General features: G+C 38.2%; 1 protein-coding gene across 1 annotated transcript in view; it reads right to left on the minus strand.

Annotated features, from left to right (window-relative positions):
* Positions 1-15,747, minus strand: part of SVEP1 (sushi, von Willebrand factor type A, EGF and pentraxin domain containing 1) — a 118,410-nt gene that overhangs the window by 90,605 nt on the left and 12,058 nt on the right. The window contains exons 2-3 of the mRNA XM_041400177.1: positions 14,008-14,263; positions 12,678-12,854 (exon numbers count right to left, since the gene is read on the minus strand). Of these exons, the coding sequence (XP_041256111.1) occupies positions 12,678-12,854; positions 14,008-14,263 (433 nt within the window). The remainder of the gene's footprint in view (positions 1-12,677; positions 12,855-14,007; positions 14,264-15,747) is intronic.

The following is a 15,747-nucleotide window of genomic DNA, read 5'->3' on the forward strand; positions in this document are numbered from 1 at the left end:
TTCTCAACCTCCCTGCACATTTAAGTGAATCTGTGCTCTATGTCCCACTTCTACGTCCTCTTCTCTGCTTGAAAGGTAATTTTTCCACCTTAAAAAGGCAGAATCACTTGTTCTCTTTCTAAAGGGCAGTGAGACTCTTTGCATATTTTGGGAGACAAAAGGTCTGCCACACATCCAGTCCTACCTCCTCCTTTAAGTACATGCTCTCTTTCTAAGCACTTTTGCCATAAACAAGACCATACACATCTTCAGAGATGGACAATAAGAAGGAGGGATCACTCTTAACAGCAATCTGAAGCAAAAAGGAAAAAAGAAAAAAGGTAAGTGGCAAAAATTATTAAATCACTGCTCAATGGACCCAAGACTCAAAATTATCAAACCACAGAATTTTAGCTAGAAAATCTATTTCTAAATAGCACTTGATTCCAAATAGTTAGTTTCACAACATAATTAATGCTATCTACAAACATCCCAGTTTTACCTAAGATGGAGCCAAATTCTTAGCTAGTTTCTTCTACTTTTGCAGGCTGTGAACCAGTGAGGGTGCAAGTGACATTTTATAAACTACCTCTCTGATTATGAATGCATGAGGCACTGCACTTTCTATTTCAATGTAGGAGGCCTCCCAAAAATTACCTTAGATTAATGAGAATAAATCAGTCTCTAACATCACTGGGAGTGAAATTTAAGATGTTACAGACAGCTTTGTGAAACATCACATTCATAGACCTTGAACTTACTACCATTAATACTTGCCTGTGCTACAGCCTTGAGGAAAAAACCAGACAAGTCACAACTGTAATCCATCACCTCCATCTGGAGGGTTAGGTAGGTAAAAAGAAGCAGGGGAACAAGAAGGCGATAAGGTCCTTCTCACAGGCTCTCAGAGTGCACAGTTGCCTTCTTGTCTGAGACAGAGGGGAAGGTGCCCAGGCAGTTGATGATAAAATGATGGTGAAGCACTATCAGCAGAGTGAAGACAGCAGAATCCTGGAGGTGGGCAAAGCAAGATGCCTCATTTTTTAAGCTGGAATTAAGGGCCATGCAAACTGTGCTCTTGGGGCCACAATACAGCTTATTGCCACTTATAGGCCAAACTCCTCTGGCACTTAGGCTGGATGAGCCATTATCGTGGGTGAGTTTTGGGCACTTCACTACAAGAAAAACACTAAGGCACTGAAGTGTGACCAAAGGGTGGCAAAGATGCAAAAGGGTCTAGAGCACGAGTAGCTGAGGGAGCTGGGCATGTTTGGCCTGGAGAAAAGGAGGCTTGGTGGGGGGAATATTATCGCTCTCTACAACTCCCTGAAAGGATGGCATAGCCAGGTGGGGGTCAGCCTCTTCTGTAGCTTACAGGGTGAAAGGAAATGGCCTCGAATTGCACCAGGGGAAGTTTCAGTTGGATACTAGTAAAAATTTCTTCACCAAAAGGTTAAGAAAGTCAAGCATTGGAAGAGACTGTCCAGAAAAGCGGAGCCATCAAAACTGGAGGTATTACTAGATGTGTAGGAATGGTACTTAGGGATGTGGTTGAGTGGTGGACTTGGCAGTGTTAAGTTAATGGTCAGAATCAATGATGTTAGTGGCCATTTCCAACCTCAACTGCTATATGATTCTATGAGTATTGAAAAGGAGTATCACTAAGTAGTGAAAAAGGTAAGCATGATGGGAACCCTCAGCTGCTGTTACACTAAAGAGATACTGGCAGAGGGTTCCTCAGTGTCTGAGGCAAGTAAGATCCTTCTCAATCCAAATTTTGATCACACTGCTTCTGTTCTCAGGGGTTTGGACTGTGAGCACAAGGTCCACTTTAAAAGCCACACATAAATGCAGCTTGGCTACTCTCACTGATGAAATCAAGCAATGAAAACTGTCCTTGCCTTTGTGCCATGACCTAACCAGAATCCCTACCATGACTTGTGCCATAACCTAGTCAGAACTCCTGTGCTGCCACTGGGACAATTTTTTAGTGTTTTTGGCCAACCAGGAAGAATATGGATGCTCACAGAAGTGCCATGTTTTTAAAAAGGTGTTGCATTTCATAAAGTATTTTGAATTTCCATTCAGAAACAAAAGAGATCAAATTTTATGTATGTGTTTTACTCTTCTACAATTCACAAGGACATAAAAACTCAAATGAAGGGATTTGCAAGTGACACCATATTTGATACAAAGTTGAGGGGAAAGCTTAGGTTCTAAAATGAGGGAAACATTTGCATTTCATGTGATATTCTTTGCAAGCTGACAACAGAAATAGGCCTAAGGGATTGGAATATGTTTTGGCATACATATTAATACCCCTGTGAGACGGAAAATAATGCAAGTCCAAAAGAAACACCAGCTTAACAACATGTAACTCTTCCGGTATATGACTATGATGCTTGGAAAGCACTACTTACATCCTGTGCTGACACCATGACTCCCCAGAACAAGGCTACTCAGCCTCCACTTTCTTCCTTGTACTAGAAAACCTTAGTCCTGTGAGCTGAGTTACTTGACTGACTTTTGCAGTATTTCATACTCCTTCAAGAAAGCCCCTCTTCTATACCTTCTTTCTTGGGACTAAAGGCACCACTGTGACACAGGGGTAAGAGATGCAGAACATTCAGACTAGTTACCTGCTGCATTTAAAGTTTCTAGAGCATCTCCTCACTGGAGTGGACTCCCCATAGTGAGCATACACAGTGTGGCTGATGTCAGATAGACTGGTCTTGACTCCTAAGACACTACAGTTATTGCAGGAGGCTTCAGCAGACTGGCATTCCCATGCCTGCACAGGCTTCATAGTATGTTCTGAAGTCAGCAGGAGGGCAATGTGTGAAACAAGGCAGAGAAAGAGAAAACACAATAACAGGCCAGTGTTTTCTTCCAAAGCTCAGGTATTTTTACACAGGCATAAATGTCAGAATATACGTCTTTAAATTCATGTGACTTAGGGTTTTCCCAGCCCATCATGCAGGCGCTTCTGTGTTCCACCAGAATACTGCCTCTATCTCTACACAGTTTTTAATATCACCTATGTGCATTTCCAAATATGAGTTGTTCTAGGCAAACACAGTGAGAACGTAGCAAGCACTTTTCTGCCATAAAACCAAAACCTGTAGCTGACATGGAGCCTGACAGTAGTTGGAACAGTGGTATACTCTCAATTAATCTGTGAAGTACTAACCAACAAACAGTTTGGAGTTAATGGCAATAATCTTTGAAAAAAAGTCATGGAGTACTAGTAGCCTAAATGTAGAAAAGTTCTTGTGCTTTATCTTCTGGAATTTTTGTTTGAGAAACAAATCACATGCCACAAGGAAATGACAATTTTGCATGGGTACTTACTAGCTTTTATAAGGGAACACCCTTTCTTCGAACTATTTTGGGGTAAAAGTTCCGTGCCCCCCTCCTTTTTTTTTTTTTTTTTTTTTTTTTGGTGTGTGTGTGTCTGTGTATGTGTCTGTGTCTGTGTGTGTGTGTGTTTAGAATGCTTCTTTTGATGTCAGGGAAGAAAACCTTCAGCAGGTTTTTTTAATGGCCAAAAGAAAGAGCCAGCTCTTAAGTTGTTACAAAAAGTGCAGGTCTGTTTAAAATTAGCGCATCTGCCTATACTGACAGAGATGATAGATTTTTGCAATTTCTCTATGCTTTACACTACTTAAAATCTGCAATTTAGTCCCTAATTTTATTGGGTTTTGTTTCAAATCTGTCAGGTCCAAATTGTCCCTATAAGATATAGTTATAGACCATATACCACATATTTAACTACATAATACTCACTTCTGTAACATCAGAGTTTCTCAACTCCCCACCAACTCCAAGGCTGGCAGTCCATTCACTCTTCCTACTCTTAATGACTAAAACATTTCCTATTCAATAAATTTCAGACTAGGGAGAAAAAAATTCAACTTCTCAAACTACATTCAGTTGTTAGTTCTACTAAAACATCTGAATTGGAAGTGTTGAGTTGCTGTTCTGTCTTTGTTTTGCATAGTTACAAACTAAACCCTAGGGTTTCAGCCTGAAGACATTTCCATTTTTATGCAGAGTCCTGATTCTGTTTTCATCAAATCACCTACAATCCCAGTAAAAAACAATTTCCTGTTTGAAATCAATCTGTGCTGCTGCCTTTTCATTCCCTAGGGACGGAATCACACTCCAATATGCAGTCAGCATTGTTTCAGATTGAGAAACTTGGGCTATCTGCAACAGATTTTAGGCTGATAGAAGAAAACATGGCTGCTTGTAAGACAGTCAACCAAACATCCTGGCTGCTGAGTACTTTGCAGGTATAATCAACTTATATATCTATAACCTATCTGCAACCTACATGCTGTACTTCTTCTCCAAGTTGAGTGGGCTTTTGAACCCTTTTCATCACAGTTTTTTCCCCACCACATCCTTCTCACTGTCCATGGTCTTTGCTTTAGTGGTACCAGAATCTGAAGTGCTTCTGGACCCCTGTGGGTCTGAAGAACAGAGAATGTGGGAGAGAGTGAGAGCACAACTGCAGAGGGCAGAGAGGGTTCTTCCCTGAAGTAATTGTGAAATTATCTGAGGAACCTGCCCTGACAGACATTTTCCACAGAGAGCACAGAGAAGTCAGCTGGATAGGATTGAGCCAAAGAGGGAGCAGAAAAACAATCTTAGCTCTTCTCACTACAATGTTTATGCTCTTGTGATAGTGGTAGATGAGTGGCCAGACAGTAGTAGAAGAAGACTCTATATTGCCTTTTGGGTACACATCCCTTGAAAGGTTTTGCATAGGTCAAAATCTGCAAATAAATTACATATTTAGATGTGGGTTATGACCTGATGAGCTTTGTGCACTTTTGCTTCTATGCTTTCTTCTCCCTCTCAGCAAAACCAAGGCAAGTAACAGGTCACCACCTCTGAACATTTGCAATTGCTGCAAATTGCATTTCATACACAATATTATTGTATTGGGAGAGGAGTGGATAATTTTGTTTAAAATATTGAAAGTAGTCTTTCTTACAGGGAAAGCACTGTGCAACGTACACTGGCTTGGGTATAATGAATTTCACAGCATAAGTGAAGAGAAGGATTTAAAAAAAGGAGAAAATATTCCTACACTCCATCTTAATTTGAAACTGGTTCTGAGAGCTAAGAATCAAATTTGTTTGACACATGACAAATATGGTGTGTACTATCCATTAAAATCCAAGTGTAGAGACATGGGCAATGCCTGATTTTGTCACAATAGGAGTGTTGTGCTCAAGTTCAGTTAAAGGAATCAGGTTTGACAAGACTCCAGGCGCAATTTATGATACTAGAAATCCTGGTGCTTATGCACAACCTCACAGGCACTAAGACTGAAACTTGCAAGTTAATTGTAGCAGAAATTACTTTCTAGGAATGACTTAAGTAGTTAAATGTGAAGCTTCAGAGACCTGGAGAGCCATCAGGAATGAAGCAGGTAATTAAAACAAATGTTGAGTATTTTAACCTCTCCTCACTTCAAAAATTAACACTACTTTATACTGCTATCTCATTTTGTCCTTGATGCACTGTTTCAATAATTTAAATATTTTCTTCTCTAAGAGAAAATCTACTAAGAAGCTTACAGAATGCTAAGTTGTCTGCTTTTAATTTGTGAGATGGCACAAGTTCAGGAACAATATGTCTACAAAAACATCCTGGCTATGTGTTTCTGGAAAGGTAGTGAAAGTAAGATGGCACTATGTGATCCACAGAGGTAAACAAAGAATGTTGCAGTAGAAAACTTTTCATTAAGGATTTCAGGGGACAACTATTCCAATAAGTTCCTGCTATGATGCCAGTCCCAATCCTAAAATAGATTTTCAAATCTAGAGGACCAGTAAAAGTCTTATCAAAGGCCCTTGTCAAATGGTTTGAGCCTAAACTGTTTAAAAATGAGTGACAGCTGGCTGATGAACATTTTAAGGAGTTAATCAAGGTATGTCCAGGGCACACTTTTAAACTACCACTTCGACCAGGATTGCACTGTTGACAAAGGAGGTTTTCAAACCATGCACAATCTCAGTGAAGGCAAAACAGACTGCTTCTTCTCCTGTCTAGAGCCTTAGCGCAAATCCCAGCCTTAACAGTAAAGGTTTTAGAGTAATTTAACCAAATGTACTTACACTTTTGTTAACCTTTTTAAATAGAATGATTGCCTGCAATGTTTACCTTGTGGCCAAAGGACACATAGAGACAGGCTCTGTACAGAGCCTAAGTCTGATTGACATAGAAAACAGAAGATTATTTCTGTGTCATGTCTATTTCTAATCAGGGTATGGTTTCTGCATCTCTCAAGTCCTTCAAATGGTTGCTTTTTTTTCTCCTCAAATCACACATATATTCTGGAGGCTTTATTTACTTAACATTCTGAGGCGACAAAGACTTTGAAGATACGGAAAAAAGAGTAAGTTGTACATCACTTTCTAATATTCCAACAAATGTATTGCAGAACAGTTATGGACTTAATAGGAAAGAGCCTGATTTAGCACAGAAATGTATTTTCTAAAGCCTCAGATAACATCTAGATGGAAGGATGGATGTTTTCATACAGGTGTAAAATTACACCTCTGTTTTTCTGGTCTGCATATGTCAAAATTGAATCTGGGTTTTCACCTTGACCCTACAACTTCATTTGTTAAAGAAATTCCTCAGGAATGGTGCAGAAATGCAGCAAAAACTTTTTTATTAGTTTTGGTTTTTTTAACTTCTGGGTTTTCTTTTTCTGCCACAGTTGAGTTTAAAATTCAAGGGAGACAAGTTACATGGTACAGAGTTAGAAAAAACATACCATAGAAACATTGCTACCCATATTAGCTATCCTCTTACCTACAATTTTTATTTTTGCGACAGAAGATTTATATAGTTGACACACAAGGCGAAGAACCACTCAGTTCCAAAGACTTGACCCAGATGTCATTGATACTAGTGGAGATATACTTATCCACTTCAACCAGCTTGTCAAAACTATGGATATGGTGAAATCCTACCAGCAGCTTCATGTGCCATTTATTTATGTGAAAGATTTGTACCAAACTGACTAAGAAAAGAAAAGATCCTTTCTTTACAATGTTGCAGGCAAAGCCCCTGCAGTTAGATGCTAAAACTCATGCTTTTCCTCCTTTTTTTTTTTTTTTTTTTTTTTTTCTTAATAGTAAGCTCATGGTCTGACTCTGACTCTAGAGTTTGTTAAAGAGTTTTTCTGACGGACTAAATCTGGATTTTAATTCACTGCCAGGAATGCCTCATCTTCATAAAGCAGGCTTTACAGGTGGGAAACGAACTACTCTGGTGTCAGAAGTCACCTAAAATAACAGCAAAACTACAGTATGATCATGCAGCTATCTTCATCTCTATCAATCATACATAGAAAACAAACAAAAAAAAAACCCAATAAAACAAACAAACAAACAAACAAAAACACAAAAAAAAAAAAAAAAAAAACCAAAAAAACCAAAACCAAAAGCCTCTCCTGAGATGAAGAATATGCTGACAATATACTATACAATATACTATAATTTATCTCTACTGTGTGCTACATTTCAAAAAATCTTGCAGCATCCAATTAAGTTTTTCCCTCAGCTTTGCTTTGCTTTCTATAGCAACAAGTAGGGGAATCTCTACCTAATTTCCAGAAGCAAAGCACACAATACTGGGCTTCAGGAGACCAATTTTTAAGAAAGCAGATTTAAATCTAAAAAATCTGGAGTAGCATGTCTGCATGCTTCTGGATGTATTTATTTTGCACACAAAACACTTCTAAAAGCCATTTTCTTCAGTCTTCATGAAAACAATAATTATTAATGCTTTTACATTGTTGTTTTAAGACTTAAAAAGACTTTTTAAAAGAGAATTAACCTGCTAAACTTCCATACCATGTCTACAGCATTTGTTTTTTACATCCACCTTTCTCATCTACTTTTCTTCCAGTACTCTCAGTGGAAAATGACTGGAAAACTGATGTACATTTCTCCTGTACTCACCCATCATGTTATGCTACCCTCACTAGAAAAACACATTTACATTTCTTTTGTATTTAACCATCACGATGTTTCTTGAAATTCTTACCCACAAAGAGTCACAAGATTTATAAGAAACAGAAAAAAATACACCGAATGGCAGCAAGAAATATTTTTGCCAGTGCTAATTAGACATCAATTCAGCATTACTTAATTACAGGCATTTTGCATCCTTCCTCTTGGTTTAGCTCCCTCCTCATGACAGCCAGGCATTTTGACACAGCGTATTCACAATAGAGCCTCTGTGTATTATCACAGATTGAAAGTCACTGTGTAACAAAAGAAGATTAAATTAAAAATAATGAAGTATACAAACGTGTCTCATCCCCCCATAGGGTTACAGAAATGGGATCATGATTAAAGAGATGTTCAGTAAAAGGGGTGAATCACAGGTTGACAGAAGTTGTACATAGAGAAAGGTCTCTCCAGTAAGGCTTTTCTGTCTCTACAGCAGGTGAGTCTAACTCCTAAGTCTTTCCAAACTGTTCAGGTTTTGAAAGCATTTCATTATTGCTTCATTAAGCACATACATTCCAACTTCCTTGCACAGCTGTACTCCAAGTTATTTGAAATCATCTGATGTAAAATTTCTATTTGCTTTCTTGTTTTGGTATATCAAGATCTGCAGGGTCATGTGACACAAAATATCACACTAGCAACCACTTGACACTTTCTTAATAGAAATGCTCCTTTTTCAATTTGTCAGTTTTCAATGGCTGCAGTTCTTACAAGGAGACCTCTTTTAGCGACAGATTTAGAGTTCTGATTTAGAAATTAAAAGCAAAGGAGGAGAGAGGAATCAAAACAAACTCCCACCCAGTTTTTAAGATGCAGAATCAATGAATGAAAGCATAAAATAGCACTGCTTTGTGAGACAGCAAGAAAAAAAGTTCTAAGGGCTTGAAAATCTGCAGTTCCATGAACTAATTCAAATGGTTTAGATTCAACAGGCAAATTTAGCCTGAGATCTTACTATGCTTGAAGACATTTTCTAAAATCTTTTTCACACTCCCTTTCTTGCTTTCTTTTCCCTCCCTGTCTGTCAGAATCTCAGAATGGTGGTTCTCCTCCAGATCCGTGGTAGGTACTCGATGAAGAGTACAGCATATGTTGTATGTGTTGTTAACTTTGGAAGCCTTGGGTCTTGGAGGAATCTTGAAAACTTAGTGAAAATTTCCAAGTACCATCTGCCAATTTTTAAGATGGTTGGCAAAGCTTCATCTAGTAACTCCTCCAGCGTAGGTAAAGAAATACCTCCCATAGAGAAATATTGAGAAAGGATGATTCAGCTCCCGGGGAGTGGAGCTCCTATCAAAAGGAAGAGAGGAAGGAGACAGCATGGCAGGAGAAATATTTACTTTCCTTTGACTAGATGATTGGACTCACCACTGGAATTAATGTTCTTCCTGTGCGACTAAGGTAAGAACTGCTAGTAGTGTATTAAACTGAAAGGTTTTTTTCCTAACTAGAAAGATATCCAATTTATGAACATCAGGTTTGGTTTTGCATTCTCAACAGGAACAATCCAGAAAATCTCATGGAAAATCTCATGCTCGGATGAAAATTAGGTCCACAGTCCAAGAAACCACAAAATGCAAATCCTCCCTCCCTTGCTGAACCTATATACCCTCAGTTTAAAGTCTTTTCAGTAATGTGTTTTGAATTAACATTTGTTAAAAAAAAAAAAAAAGAAAAAAAAAGTGGAGTTTTCACATGTTTTCATGTTTCATTGGAAAGGCTCTTTAGAAATCTAATCCATGTGGTGTTTTGAAGCCAAGAATTGTGCCCCAGTAGCTGTGCATATGATTACTGATATGCTGCATATTCCTAAATAAAAGCCTGGGCAAGCTATTAAATATTCATGTGGATGGTGGAATTCAATAACTATACCCAAGCAGTCAGCTAAATATAAACAAAAGAATGAATAACCAGCCTAGAGAACAAGGAAGTAAGTTATTTGTTCTGCCCTGTGAGCTGCATATCATCTTTATGGATACCTTGTTCTGCAAAAAATGCAGTCTACATGTTAGACAAAAGAAACTAGTGGTTCTAAGACAACAGCTTCCTAACCTCTCCAATAACAGTGGCTGTGCTTAGGAGTAACTGATGAGGTGAACTTGATGGGTACTATCTTCAGTTGCATAATCTTGAACCTAGAAGGTCATCCAACCCAACAGACCACCTAAAACAGAACTTTACAAGAGGAGTCTTACTCAAAAAAAAAAAAGTGAAAACAGCATGTCAAAGACATATATTCTAATGCCATAAGAGAGAGAAGATACCAATGGAGATCTGAACCTTTTTTTACTCTCCTGTGAAAGGTGCAGTTGATTTAAACAACTCACCTTCTATTGATGAAACGAAAGAAATGAAAAATCACAAGATTTATTTTTGCTGCCTTCTGTGTTTTTCTTTGGTTCTCTCTAGTTTGAACCTCAACATTTGTAATCAAGGAAAAGAAGGAGATGAAAAAGTGAAGAGTTACTGAAAAGGAGGTGCTCACGTACTCTGCAATACTTGGGTACCGGTTACAATACTGCTTCCATTTTTCCTCTTGCTCCTTCCTTTGTCACAGTTATCACAAACACCACATAGAGTTCCCAGTGTGGGCCAAGAAGTTTTGTTTGGTTTGCTTTGTAAAGCAGAGAACATTCAGTCTGTTCTTCCTTTAGTGACACACCATCAACAATACTACAAAGACCAGGAGTGGGACACTGAATTTCTGCTTTTCAGCACAAAGTACGTGGCTTCTATTTTATTCTACAGAAGATTTCTAGGGTGTTTTCTGGTAATTATGAAAGTAAAAAACTGTAAGGGTTTTTACGTGTTATTCTGATGTGTTATTCACATTTAAAACCATAAACAACAGTCAGGTTGTATAATTAAAAGCAGAGAATATAGACAATAATCACAGAAAATAAACACAATAGCAAAACTAACAGATGCTATACAGAAAAGCAATTTCCCTCTGAATTAAAATTCTTTTTAAAAAGCCTTACTGTACTAGGGAAACACAGGCTAGTGGAGTATCTTTAAGTTTTGCCAAAAAATGTCTAAAAATAGTCCAATTAAAATCGAAGTCCTGTCACTGTAAACTTGCCACAAATCCTCCTGCACATTTTAGAGGGAAGAAAAGTTAAGATGCATTCTTAAGATTCCTGATGCTTTACAAATCCACAGCTATGCTCAGATGTGAAATATTAAAAAAGGCTGGAATCCTTTTCAGAATAAAAGATTTCAAAACAGGCTCTTTTTCCTTTAAAGAACACATATTGTCTTTTATTTTTCTATCTTGAAAAATACAAGAGTTGAACAGAGCATACATAAAGAAAAGGTTTGAGTTACTTAGGTCAAATTCTCCCTAAAATACCTGTATGCAACTTCAACTACCATCACATACAGAGCAGATGGCTGCAATCATCAGCTTACTTGCAGCGTGTCTAATACCAGACCCTTCTACAAATTTATTTCAGAAGCACCTACCAAGGAAGCAAAAACGAAACTTTTGTCTGCAGTTGCAAAGTGCCCATTTTAAGAAATCTGACTTTTACCATTTTTGGTGGCACTTAAAAGGTATGCTTACTTTGTCAAAGGACATTTTCATTAAGAAAGGGCAACTCTAAAATGACAGTCCTGCTCTCTTTAGGAATAGCTCAAAACAATATTTAATGACACAACCTACTGATAAAGACAGAAATGCTGCATGTATTTTGCGCAATATCTTACTATGGCACTCAAGGTGGAAGAAAACTACTTTATGACAAAAGGAAAAAAAAAGATGAAAATGTGGTTTTGTCTTAAATAAATTAGTATTAGAATTGAAAATAAGAGAAATGGAATAGTGTATCTGTTTAGAGTTAATTGAGCACAAAAGGGAGCTGCAACCACTGACAAAAAATACAATTCTGATCCATTGTGCCAGTGCTGATATAGATTCCTAACTGCATACCTCTAGTCATGTTGCTTTCAAAACCCAATGAATTCCTGCTTACACACTGAAAAAAGGAAAGGTGTTTCAGAGGCACAAAGTGAATTACAGTATGATAATTGGCAGGGAGTGTAATACAACTTTACAGATCCACTTCTGTAAGGAAGCGTAAACTGTTGTTATTTTAACCATACTTTGAATGCATACAAGTGAAAGGGTTTGTCCAAAATGTCATCATGGGAGAATTAAAACACATTTCCATGATTGTAAGCTTCACCCAGAATTTATCCTGCAAAGATCCACATATATAGCCCCTCTCCAAACAGGACAGTTTAAGGAAGTTCAAAAAGTGATCAGCAAAATTCAGGAGGGAAAAACGTACTACAAGCACTTGAGAATAAAAGGTACTACCTCAGATTGGGTAAACTCACAAACTCACAAATTTGGTAAAGTCACAAATTTCCCGTGTTCTGTGTTTTAGGAAAGTTTTACTTTGCCAGAATATTTGCCCTATCCTTACCCCTTTCCTGTGCATCTCTTCTAGCTATTGCTGAAGACAAGGTATGAGGTGAATTTTACTGCTACAGCTATTCTATGTCTTCAGCCAGAGTCCTCCAGCAGCCTTGGATGCATTCTGATCCATGGTACATAGCCATAATCCTAAACAGATCTTTTAGCTCTCAGATAGGTTAGCCATGCATTCGGAGCATGCAGAGAAACCCAAATACTCAGTCAATGAGACTCACCTGTACACTCATGTTGTAGTCCTTTTCCGTAGTAACCTTTTTCACAGATACACTCGAACTGGCCAGTGTGAGTGCCACACTTGCAGCTTGCCATGATGTCACAGCAGTTTTCATTTGCCTCGCAGAGATATGAACAATGAGATATGTCTTCTTGGATATAGCTGCCAGAGGGCAGGTCTGAAATAGTATCAATTTATTAACAAAGAATTCAAACAAGAGTAATGCCACAGTCTCACATTTTACCATTAATGAAATATTTGTTAAAAACCCTAGGCTCCAGTTCTAAGTAGGAAAGATGGCAGTATGGAGCAGAGCCTTGCTATGCTCAATGTGCAAAAGATTGGTATCCCTACTCTGGAAAAGAGCTCACTGAAACCCACGGTGCAGTCAGGTTTTCTCCTTCTTTGAGTCTAACACTGCCAGAATGCAGTCTCACTCCCAACAGAAGCTGTTGGGACAGCTCTTCCCAGCTTTGGTGGATGCCATATTTGGCATCAAAAGAACATTGGTCATGGCATGTAAAACCATTTAGTCATATTATAAACCAAAAAACTTCAGCACATTCACAAAAACCAACCCAACCTTACCTGGAACAAACAGGCTGGCAACAAAGCACTAGAAAATCTTATTTTACACTGTTATTTTAAAGTAGTATGTTTTTAAAAATTATAGCAAATAAATTCAAATGGCTAGTCTGATTCCTGTTCTAAGCCTCAATCAAGCAGCATTGCCAAACAAATGTTTAATAGTGTGTTCTCACCTGCTTGTCTAAACCTACCCTATATTTCAGAAAGAAATTTTATTTTAGGATATAGGAGATTAAAAGAGGAATCTTTCCACCTCTTCCTCTTTCCAGTTTTACTGCGTGTATAAGGTCATAAACACAAATTGTATTGACTCTTACACAGAGGGATTTAGACTGGTTCTGAACAGGCTGCTGTTGCTTTTTGAGACACCCTAAAGGTATTAAGTCTAGTTCTAAAGTGTACACTTGGTGCCTCTTTACATGACTACAAGTTTCACCCGTTCAAGCACAAGATACATTGGGCCAAGAGCACAGTCTGTTCTTCATAGACAAAATGAAGAGCTGAATGGATATAAGTATGCATACACATCAATAAGGAGAATTTTTCTCACATCCTGTTGGTGATGAGTTAAGCCAAATAAAGTTTATCCTTTTAATTGAGGGACAAACATCTCTACTAGAAAGTAGGAGAAAAATAAAAAGAGAATCAACACTACATGAAGTGTAAATGCAAGACAGTACTGGAGGGCTTTCTATTCAGACCTCTCTGCTCCCTGTAGATTTCTGAGGTTAGGACATTAATACCTTCATGAAGAGCTCTGCGTGCCAGAGCTTCAAACTCAGTAAAACTGTGAAGAAGATAACAGTGATCTTCTTTTGGGTGGGATGCCATGTCATTCAGTTCTCGGATATTGCCCTGCCATATCCCAAAGGTGAAGATCTCCACTCCAAGTTCACGCAAGGATGCTGCAATGGGTCTCGGGTCTCCCCCATTGGAATAGCCATCAGTAATAAGAAATATCACTTTTGTAGCGTTTCCACGGGCATGCCGTAATATTTGCTGGAAGAGAAAATGAAATCGCACACCTCAGTGAAACGCTGACAGCGGTTGATTGGTACACTACTTCCTCCATTATATTCCTCCTTCTATTTGAATTATACAGCTAATAAGGCCCTTGCAAGATCACCCACTGCAACAAAGGTCAAACATCAGTGCGTACAGCCTGTGGTTGATCAAGGCCAATCACCGAGTCACACTTTAGGTGGTCACATATTTACACAACCACAAAAACCATGACATGATACGAAATAAGACACTTTTCATGCTGATTGATTAAGTCACCCATGCATCAGATTCACAACGATTCTGAGCAGAGCTTAAGTGACTTTGTTCAGACTGAAGTTTAAATAGATACAAAAAACATTGAAAAGAGTGCAAGACCCAAAACACAATATCTAACATATTTTAATGCAATATTATGTTTTGATTGACTAAACTATAAATCCTACTGCTGATTTATTGTAAGGCTTCTCCTAACAAGTATTTAGACTGCTGGTTATTTTAAATCCAGCATGAAATTCCCCATTTGTCCCTACTGAATGATGCCTTCTTCCCTTACAACAGTATGCCAAGAGCACTTTCCATTGTCCATCATGGCCTCAAAGATGCCTGTAGTTCCTTCTACTCTGCTGCTCGCTCTTCCTAATACATCACACAAAGCATGTATGATACAGCCCAGAACTGCCTGAGTGAGAACATGTCCCACAGATTCCTGCCCATTTCAGTCTTCTAGTCTGACAATGCACTAGTCTTCCTAATCATGGCCAGGTGCTGTCCACAACCCTAAAGCAGGGGATTGTGAAGATATATTTTCTCCATCCTCTGGGAACTTATGTAGAAAGAATTAGATGCAGACTTCCAATTTGGTAGCAGGCATATTATGCCCATGTTTTTTTTCAATAACAGATTGTACCACGCCACAATTAATGCAAAAGACCACATTTAATAGACCTTCGAATGATCCAAAAGACATGTCATTGTACAACAAGGAGGTAAATGTGACTAAGACACTCTTAACAAGCACAAATTCCAAAACCAGAGATCAGCCAAGCTGACCTGTTTTATTACAAAATCTTTTATTACAAAGTCTTATGAAGTAAAATCATCTGGCTTTCACCTCATCCAAAAGGTTACTAGCTAAGCCAGCCTAAATAACCTGCAGTTTTTATACCCCTTCTCAGTAAACCAAGCCACATTTTAGGACAATTGGATTTTTGATTTGTCAGTTCTCTGATTTCAGGTAGATACTATGCAAAAATAAGCACATACGCCATAAATCAAAGCACATACCACTGGCACTGTGGTCTGAGAGACTGCCAAGCAATATTTTGCTGTTGGGCTTGATTTTATTACTACTTGTTTGCAAAACCCAAAGGGAATGAAACCAGATTCTCTTGCAGTCAAAAATACCCTTCACAAATCAAACTTATTGTTCCTCATATTGCCTAAGTTCTAAGTGGAAAACCAGAATGAAGTAGGAAAAC

Source organism: Onychostruthus taczanowskii, unplaced genomic scaffold, assembly GCF_017590055.1.
Source record: "Onychostruthus taczanowskii isolate IOZ18803 unplaced genomic scaffold, ASM1759005v1 scaffold174, whole genome shotgun sequence".
NCBI classification, from domain to species: Eukaryota; Metazoa; Chordata; class Aves; order Passeriformes; family Passeridae; genus Onychostruthus; species Onychostruthus taczanowskii.